The 10,482-nt window shown below is 38.5% G+C and overlaps 1 protein-coding gene across 1 annotated transcript; it reads left to right on the plus strand.

Moving 5' to 3' along the window:
* On the plus strand, positions 1-8,595 carry tspo (translocator protein). The gene is made up of 4 exons (XM_088337161.1): positions 1-230; positions 2,514-2,687; positions 6,101-6,239; positions 8,076-8,595. The coding sequence occupies exons 2-4, from the start codon at positions 2,515-2,517 to the stop codon at positions 8,247-8,249; spliced, it is 486 nt and encodes a 161-aa protein (XP_088193287.1). The 5' UTR covers positions 1-230; position 2,514; the 3' UTR covers positions 8,250-8,595.
* The last annotated feature ends 1,887 nt before the right edge of the window (positions 8,596-10,482 follow it).

The raw sequence follows: 10,482 nt of genomic DNA on the forward strand, positions 1-10,482 counted from the left end.
AGACTAAACCGGAATAAGATACAAAAATGTTGCCGTGAGTACAGTACTCATCTCTGTACGCATACTAGCAGCAAGGGAGTGACTTCTAACCGCTTTAGATAAGACTGCCCTTCCCATTTAAGACATTCGTATCACAAGACAAGAGCCTGACGCTTACAAAACTGCAGTACTTGTAATGAATTAGGTAACACAACGTAACAATTCGTGAAAGACCAACAACAAGCCAAAAGGTAAGGGTAACCTGCCTGAAACTGCCTGTTTACATATGAACCTTGATTTATTTAAAACACTCTCAATGACAGATAAATGCATTTTGGACGTTTCATCAACAACATAAATGTTTTTTGCACAACATATAGTTTTGTTGTATCGTCGCCCTTAATTTATTTACCACTGTAAAATAACGACTGGTGCCTAATGGTGGCTGACATGTCAACATGAACCAAGGGCCATTTTAGGTTTTAAACTTTGGGAGTGCTGAGCACCCTGAGTGTCCAGCAGATTTTTTTTTTTCTTCATTTCACTTTAAGGTAACCGTGTAATATTAGACCACTAGATGGCAGTGTATTGTCTGATGCAAACAAAAAACAGCACCTACTCAGCACAGCGTAGCAGCAAGATACCAGACAAACTTGGCGACCACTACTAAGTATAGATTCTGCAATGTAAATGAATACAAATTCCTCGAGCCATGACTATTTATAAGAATTAGCATTGGTATGATGTATTTTTACCTATTGAAAGCAATGTTTGTTTTTTACTGAATAGTTTTTTTTGTACCACTAGGACGCACTAAATGATGGATAGATAGATACTTTATTCATCCCCGTAGGAAAATTTGTACATCCAGCAGTATCCTTGTGTTGAAAAATGAAATAATAAAATAAAAGACATAGAATACAAAAATACCCATTTAATGTGTTGGTATAGAGTATTTAAATAGAGCTACGAAAAATGCACACTAATAGAAATAGGGTAATGAGTACGAAATGATCTCCTCAGTCTGTCCGTGGAACAAGACTGTGACAGCACACTGTCCCTTTAAAGTGATTCAGGATCATTCAAAACTGTTCAGGACTGTCACTTCCTATTAGTGAACATTACATTACAGTAACCACTACTACTACCCTATGCCCAGTTTTTACTCATTTATTTCTAATAGAGTACCCACACATACACACACAGAAGAAGAAGCTCAGAACTTATAAGAAAATGATGGATGCTATTTAACACTTTATAATTCCACACTAGACTTCACGAATTAAGCTGTGTCGCTGTGATACCCTCATATATTAGTGGGAGCACTTTATTTTACTTTAAATATTATTGAACACAATTTTTGTTATTTAATCCATGTATTTATTTAAATGGTGAAAAACCAAAGACAATTTACAATATTGCCACAGTGTGTTGTCATTAAAGTAGGAACCTTTTGTGCGGTATCGGTTCACCAGTGGGCTTTACGGCGTGAGTCACTTCCACCCACATCACATTAGCGCAAGGATTCAAACAGAGTGGTATATACTGCCACATTCCGACACGCAATCTTCCTAAAAAAGGCCACTTAAAAATAATATTTTTGTGTGGTACCTGAAGTAATGTGGAACTTTACAAACGGAACTTGTTTATTTTGCTGTTGGTTACCTTGTTTGTGTATTTTACTTGTCTATAAAGAATGTTTGGTATTGTTTATTGTAAATAAAATGACATCAGTGAAAGGATTCAAGCAGAGTGGTTTACACAGACTCATTCCAACACACAATTTCCTTATTTTACAGAAACCCTGAGGGTGAGGCTTAGGCCACTTTAAATCAATATTGTTGTGTGGTACCCGGGGTCATCTGGGACCCGTCACATTGCCAGGTCCACACTTGTAGCTTACACATACATGACAATTAATGATTATTGTTGGATTTCATTCAATGAAGCTAAAATTAAGACTAATATCTGTTGATGATAACAAAGTCATGGTACTGGGTGGTCAAATAGCTGTTCAACATAACCACTTCATAACATAATACATCGTAGCCTCCACAGACGCAAGTGACACTAGCCGTGTGAAAGAGGAGCAATATCGGTGCTAGGAATCAAATGGACTGAACCATATCAAGATGTAGAGTGGAGTATTCCGACACTGCATTGTTCACTTTTTCTTTACGTTATACTTTTTTAATCAGGGGGTTTTCATTATAATTAAGCATAACCTGTCCTCTGTTAAGACAATTTAAAAACATTTTGAAAACGTCGGGGGTGCTTGGGTTGAATTTAGGGAAAAAAGTGGCATAGGTTACTTCATCTTACATCCTAGAATCTAGCGAAAATGAGCAATTATTTGGCGCGATGACCTCTCCTGCCGGGTCAAATTTCAAAACTGAGGTAAACAGAAGACATCCTGCATGTGAAACATTGGCCAGCAGAGGACAGCATTGCCTCTGCTCTTCCTAAATATTATAATTAGCGATGCTTACTTTTAAGTGCAAATATTGTGTTCATTACTTATTTATTGTCTTTAGAATGTGGATGCACATGGTTGGATTGACGGCCCTGCCACACGTTGGGGGGCTCTTTGGTGGTTACATCACCCGAAAAGAGGTGAAGACCTGGTATACCACCCTGCAGAAACCATCGTGGAGGCCCCCGAATGCAGCGTTTCCTGTGGTGTGGACCTGTCTCTATACGGGAATGGGGTAAGGGTCACTCGGCAAAGCATCTTAGTCGACTATAGAAACAAGCGGTGAACAATACAACTCACAGGTGAAATGAGGTTAAGCCGTGTTTCTAAATGCCTAATTCCATATCTCTGCTCTGGCCATCCTGTCAAGGAATACCAGTTTTATATAACCTCATTCTGTGTTTACTCAAGGAACCATTTTGATTCAAAGACCCATACAAGAAGAGTATTGAGAGCTCATATATTTTTATATTTTACGACAGAATTAAGCAATGCTTTCAAAGCTGATCCCAGTTTTTATCACTGTGTGGCCTGTGATGATTTCATAAAATATATGAGATAATATTCATGCCAGAGTACATGTCCCTTATCAACAAATATCCCACTTGAAATGTGGTTCCCTCCAGTTAAATTCACAGAGATTCATTTTGACCATTGTTTTTGTCGTGATAAATGGTTTTAAAACAAGGTGCAAGCAGAGTTCTGTAGTAAAAATGTCACGATATACTGCGAATGAGGGTGTTCCAAAATGTTTGACCCCATTTCGTAGTCCAATCTTTTTGACAATTTTCAGTAAAGTGACCTCAAATTTTCACTGCTTTCAAGTTTTTGTATGTAACGTTCGGCATTCCTATCTTTTCAAAAATGTGATTTAATTCAAAAGAAAAGGCATTTTGCGTGTTATAGTATGCTCTGTCTCTGTCTGGAGGACAGTGCAGCATGCTTTATTCACACATTTTGGAAAGACTAAATCAACGACAAAACAAATTATGACTTTGCGACAAAAAATTCAAGAAAAGAGCTGCCTATGCAAACCTGAAACCACCTTGATAGACATCAACATCTGCTGAGACAGTGGAGAATGTTCATGAAGTCTTCCTGCGTAGTCTTCATAGGAGTGTTTGAAAGGCCACATTCAACAAACGTCAGTTGGGCGGATTCTGAGGATTTGATTACGAACTAACTTAAGACTAGTTCAAGCATATTCCAACACGCAAAACGCCTTTTTGTTTGAAGTGAACAGTATTTCTTAACCCGAAAAGATAGAAATGCCAAACATTACACACAAAAATTGCTTCTACGTGACCAGTGAAAATTTGAGGTTATTCCAATGAAAAAAATTAAAACTATTCGCCTATGAAATGCAGGGTTTGTACTGGTGCTTGAAATCATTGAAAATGCTTGAATTTTAATGTTGCGTTTTCAAGGTCAGAAGAATGCTTGAATTTTGGGCAAAGTGCCTGAAAATACTTAAAAAGATTTCCATTGCCGTGTTTCCTGGCAGTCTGACTCGATAGACCACGCTTTAAAATGAATAAATATACTGTAAACAAAGTGTGTAAAAATGATGACGATGGTTTCTCCTGTCCTCATTATCGGGTTGTCATGTGAAGCAGTACTGTCGCATCTAGAAGTACAAGTTCATCAGACTAGTCATGGGAATTCAGGCATATATTATCTATAATAGTAAAAAAATATGAACCAAATTAATTATTAATGAATCATTTGTCAAGGTTAAAACTTGAGATTGTATTCAGGTAAACAAAGAAACACACTCTGAGTCGGAGATTGAGTTGGGTAGCTTTTTCATCGGAAGCGCATCCAACCTGAGCTGTCCCTCAGATCTGCTGCCAAGATCGGCTCAGAAAATCACACATATCCGATAACTACTGGCCCAGTTATTCAGAACACAGTCGTGAAACAACACATCTGTTTGGCTTATACAGGATCACATGAGTACATAAAACGATATAATGCTGGTCGCTAGGTGTCACACTGTCATGATAAACGAAAAGGTTAAAGTATCCAGCCAGCTGCTCGACTGACCTTGGAAGATAAAGATTAGCCCTCCTGTAGAGAGAGAAGCTAATTATTTTTCGGTAAGCTTAGACAATGATGCAGTATATTTCTAAGGAAGCATAGATAGGGAGGAGATGCACATTTTAGGGAGGTGAGACAGCCAGCCGCTATCTTTGAAGGACTTCTGCGTTGTCTTTTTCTGAATGGGAAAGTTGACAACCTAAACTGATACAATTTTAACAAAAGACAAACGACACCTGGATATCATCTTTGGCTTTGTTAAGGTGTTTTTGAGGATAAAATCATACAGAGGCACATTCAAACTATAATCAAACTATAATTTTCTCGCATTTTTTTTTATGTTTTCAGGGGATAAAATATTCACAGATCTACAAATAGAATTTGTGTAATACCAAAAACTTTTAGATTGTTTTCACACCAAACATTTTTATAATCTCTAAAAATGCAAAACAATAAAATATGAATTAAAAGCATTGACTGTTCAATGTTAAAATGCAAAAAAGTAACTTTTTACATTTATATTTTAACGAATTTAGACACATCTTCTGAAAAACATGCCAAAAATATGTATTAAAATAAGTAAAACTAAAAAGCAAAAGATCTGTAGTGTCTAAGATTGAAAGATTGAATGTTTCGGAGCAATCGATATCATTAAAATGAGTCAAATTTTTGCTAATTTCTTCTGCTTGTTATACATATTTTGTATCGAACTCCATTATTACCCAACAAAAATCGAGTCTTTTCCAAGTTTGTAAACAAGTGTGACGTATTGAAGGTGCGCGTGCATTGTTGAAGCAGAATGGCAGAATTCATGTCAGTTTATAGCAGCCCTTGAACTAAAAAGATCATAGATAGGACTGGAGCAAAATCACACAAAATTTAGCAACTTTATTTTAGTGCTTGAGTCCACAACGACAAAAAACATTCTTTTGATCGGCACTGTTTTTTTTTTTTACTTTGAAGGTACGGGAAAATTTGAAAAATGTACCTTAAAAGTGCTTGGATTTGGCCATGTCATAGGTGTACACTGCAAATGGGGGTCAAACCATTTGGAACTCCCTGTAAACGGATGTTATGTGACTTCAGCTATGTGACGTGGCCATTCTAACCATGGGGAATTAAGTGGTCATTCATCATCCTCCATTCCGTTTTACAGATTTAAATCTTTGACATTTTTGAGCGATATAAACATTCGCTTTAAAAGTGTGCATTGTTAGAGATTCGTAATTTTTTTTCCATAATTTCCGCAAACTATCCTCTTAGAAAAATATCTAGGAAATGCTACGTGGTATGTGTATTATGATGCATCTCATTGGGTAAGAGAAACGTGAAGAACATAACATTCATCCCGACCAGCCAGAAAGGTAGAAAAGTGCTACAGCGCTCCTGCCCCTAGTGGTAGAAACACGGTGTTGCACTCCTGGCCTAGATGCAATAAAAGAGGGAATTTTATCTCTGAGCTAGATGTTCTCATGAAAATAGCCGCTCCTGGTTTTTGACCCCTGGTTTAATGAATAAACAAATGATGGGATAGGTGAAATCCAGGAAAAAATGAAATAAAGACTTCACTCTAGCACCTATTTTTCCCGTTTCGATTCTTGACAAAAGGTATGGCTCTTATCTGGTATGGAAAGAACTTGGAGGCTTCACTGAGAATGCGGTCGTGCCCCTCGGACTTTACGGAGCGCAGTTGGCACTCAACTGGGCCTGGACGCCCATCTTCTTTGGTGCCCACAAAATCAAATTGGTAAGCTCACCCCACCATTGTGATGCTAATCCTTATTTCGACTCATTGCGAACACCATAACCACTTGACGGAAGGTGCCGACACCATGACGGACGGCGGTAAACTGGTAAGCTGTAGGGCTGCACGATTGACCGAAATTACTCAACATTGCGATGTCACGTAGTGCGATTGTATAAACGCATAACAGTGAGGGGTTTTTTTTCATGGATTCATAGACGGCAACCCTTACAGAGCTTCCCAGTAGAGGCTGCTGTTAACTTAAATTTAACATATTTATAATGCTGTATAATTTACCTAAAATCTCAATCCAAGACGTACCCCAAGTGAATTGAATGTTGTTCTTGAACCGTTTGGAGAACATGGACATCTTTGGCTTCTTATGAAAGGTACGACAAAAGATTTGTGCTCAACTTAAATAAATCACTGCAAGTGCTACCAACATTGAGTCATCTAAATTGGAACACACAGAAATGGTAGGCTCTGATTTTTATTGTTTTTTGTTGCAATGACATGCAAGATGAGTGTAGCATGGACATGTAAGCTAGAAAACAGATGGGACAAATGCATGAACCCTTACCTGGTCCCAGGTCAAATTCGAATCTAAAAAATGAAACATTAGTATTTTGCACATTTTTCTAAGCGTTCCCAAGAGGGGTCATTTTGGAGACTCCGAAAAGACCAGTATGAGTGACTGGTGACATCATACAAAAAACTCTTTGCTATTAACAGTTTGATGGCCCAAAGGAGGGTTAAAGGAAGTGGATAGTATTAATCCTTGATTCATAGGTGGGATCTAAAATGACCCTGTGTGTTCAAAGAAAGAAAAAGAGAGGGAGAGCGTGAGAAACAAAAGAGAGAAAGGTGTGAGAGAGGGGGAAAAGAAAAGGAGAGGAAGAAAGAAATCCAAAGAGAAATAGAAAGACCGAAGGAGGGAAAAGAGAAAAGAAAGCGTGAAGGGTAGGAAGAGGGAAAGAGAAAAGAGAGAAAAGGAAGTTAGAGCAAAAGAAGTTTAAAAGACACGGAAAGAGACAAAGAGCCACAAAGGAAGAGAAAAAGAGAGACACAGAGTGAAAGAAGAGAGACAGAGAGTGGGAGAAAAGGGTGGAAGAGAGAGAGAGAGATACAAGTACAGTGTTTTTGTTTGAGGCACCTGGCTTTGGCAACATTAAGTTGACATATTTCAACCTGCAGCTTGTTTTTCTCTTGCGCTTCTCTGAGTGTCTCACAGGCTGGATCTGGCCCGCGGGCCGCCTGTTTGACACCTGTGTCTTAGTAGATGGTGTTGCTGCGCTGACAGGTAGAGGTACCTCTCAATGGCAAAATGCAAGACACTGGCTTTAGTTGCGTATGCTAATATGTTTTATCCAGGGTGCCATCAAATCTCAAATCGACTATAACCAAAAACTGCTCATTATTTATCATTTTTATTTTGGCTACAGTAGCACTAGCTAACTTGTTAGTTGCTACATTGGGTGTTTTTGACGTGACTTGTCTCTACTTCACGTAAAATCGCTCAGAGATACATAAAAGGCTTGCTGCAAATCCTGAAGTACTTGGGGGGGGGCTGCCCGTCCATCCAATTGCAGATATCCATCCCTGTCTTCCGTCTTCTACGATAAAATGCTAAACTGGGCTTAAAACCTTGCTGGTTTGCACAGCAAGAAATCACCCTCGTAAAAAGTCGCGGTTATATTCGTCCGTCGTGGTTATTGCTTTTTGTTTACCTCATCTGCTTATTTAACTGCCGTCCGTCACGGTGCCCATACATCCGGGAATCGCAACGCGACGTCACCCGATAGGGTCAAAATTTGTCTAACCTCAAGCGTTTGACGTCAGGCCTTCGTGGAAATTGTGCTCCTCACCGGGACGGTCGGCGCCACCATGTGGTCCTGGTCTTCCATCAGCCGACCTGCCACTTGGCTGATGGCGCCTTACCTGGCCTGGCTTTGTCTGGCCACCTCCCTCAACTACTGCATATGGAGAGACAATCCCGAGAAAAAGGACGAGTAGAGGAGAAGGTGGTAGATGTTCACGCGAGCTTCGATCAAACTGCATCAGATGGTGGTTAAATCTGTTTGTGGGACATTTAAAATGATCTTTTTTCTTTTGCACTAAGCTTTTGGTTTCTGAGCCCTTATTGATTAGATCGGTGATATCACTGGATCAGTTAGTTGATGATGAATGAACCAGCACTATCTTCATTGGCAGTCATAACTAACATTTAAAGTTAAAACTAAATGAGCAGTTATTGAGAGGGTCAAATAACATTTGGAGTGTGGTATTTTAACTATGCATAATGCTTTTGTATGAACTGTGCCTGGGTTAATAAAATTCTTCCTGATGATTTATAACATGACACTCGTTAAGATTATTTCTCAGTTTCGGTAGAATTGAAGAAGGCGTGCGTCATGTGAGGTGAGTTGAAAGTTATTTTCTCTATTTTTTTCTGTTTTCTCTATTATGTGTAAACAATGCCCAACTGAGTTCAAAGAGCCCTTACGCTTTATTTTCCAATGATTCTACCTGCTTCTACCTTATTTTATCACAGCTCACGGATCACATTAGGTTTTAAGAAAGGGGGGACTGGGGAAAGTGCTGGATAGTGACATCATGCTCGTCCCCGCCGGTTATTTTTCTTTGTTTTCATTTGTGAGTCCAGCATGAAAATGGTGAAAGTAAGAAAAGACCTGCTTCTAGTAGAGTCCAAAGGACAACCCAAACCCCCCAAAAAACAGTTTATTCGAACACGTCTGAGAAATGCACGCACATCATGAGCTGACCGAGGCTGCCATCATGACTTTAAGCCAGATGATGGCGGCAGAGAGTACCAAAGTTCCAAATTTTGTACAACCCCTTTTTGTTGGAATAGGTTTTAAATATTTACCTAGTAATGTATTATGTCGCATAAAAACTATTTCCCCTTAGCACTTTCAAAGAGGCACACAACAAAAAAACATATATTTTTTTTTTTACAGGGTTTTTTTTGGTACCGCAATGAGAGATGAAGTAGAGAGATAATACCTACCAACTGTAATGTCAGATAATGCCTTGAAAATTGAAGGTATTTGTTACACCATCATAAACACATTAACTGCATTTATGCATACCATTTAAAGTGGAAGTTTAAGGGACAATGCAATATTTGACCACTAGATGTCACTGTATTGTGTAATGCAACTGAAAAACAAGCGCTACAAATCTCAAAGAAATATGAAAAAACAGAGACTCTAAAAAGCAAGACTGTGAGCTATCATGTCACGTTCCCCTTGGTAAGTAATGTAATATGTATACAAATTCCTCGACCTACGAGTATTCAACATGGTTTGTAAGTGTGCTTGAAATGTTTGAAAATGCTTGAAATTGTTGCCCTGTCTTTCAACAAGTCTCCTTAAACAAAATGTTGACACTGTTCTCGGGTGGCTTGGCATTGCCATTGCATTTCTTTATTTCTCCTGATTGACTGCAGCTGGCATTATTTTGTGCGGCATTTCCCTGTAAAGCGTCATTGCCCATTACAGTTTGAACCAAAGAGAACAGGTGCATGCTACTCCTAAAACGGGTACTATGAAATGTATATTAGTGCAAGCATTATGTATCAATTATGGACATTTATAATGGGCCATGCTAAAAAAATAAGGGTGGTGTTTCCCAGTGGAAAATTGGAATGAAGCTTCCTGCAACTGAAAATGTCACATATTACTGTAATTTTTACTGAACATCTATATGGGGAGAGATTTGTCTGAAAAACAAATATATTCGTGATTTACTCTAAAGCTAAATATCATACCTCCATAAATGCACACGCAAGATTAAAACTCATATGTAAATCTCAGATATATTTGTGGCTCTGGGAAATACATGATTTTTTTTTCCTTTTAATGGTACCGGAAAAAATATAAAACTGGCTTTGAAAGCCTTCATAAAGTGCTTGAATTTGGGTTAAAGTGATTGTAAATGCCTGAAATTTTTGCCGTCTTTCAACAAGTCTCCTTAAACATGACATTGACACTGTTCTCGGGTGGCTTAGCGTTGCCATTAACTGCAGCTGGCATTAGTTTGTACAGCAATGTCCTTCCAACAACTGAAAATGTAAGCTCTACATTACCATCACTTTACTCAACACCTATATGGTGAGAGATTTGTATGAAAAACACATTCGCGATTTACTCAAGATCGTATGTGTAAATAGGAGATATATTTGTGGCTGTGCAAAATACACGATTCACACGAATAACCCACAGGA

Source organism: Urocampus carinirostris, chromosome 6, assembly GCF_059441175.1.
Source record: "Urocampus carinirostris isolate Australia breed hairy pipefish chromosome 6, RoL_Ucar_1.0, whole genome shotgun sequence".
NCBI lineage: Eukaryota > Metazoa > Chordata > Actinopteri > Syngnathiformes > Syngnathidae > Urocampus > Urocampus carinirostris.

Coding starts and splice junctions, on each gene's coding strand:
- tspo (XM_088337161.1), top strand. CDS start 2,515: ATGTGGATGCACATGGTTGGATTGACGGCCCTGCCACACGTTGGGGGG. Junction 2,688..6,100: donor TGTCTCTATACGGGAATGGG/GTAAGGGTCACT, acceptor TCTTGACAAAAG/GTATGGCTCTTATCTGGTAT. Junction 6,240..8,075: donor GTGCCCACAAAATCAAATTG/GTAAGCTCACCC, acceptor GTTTGACGTCAG/GCCTTCGTGGAAATTGTGCT.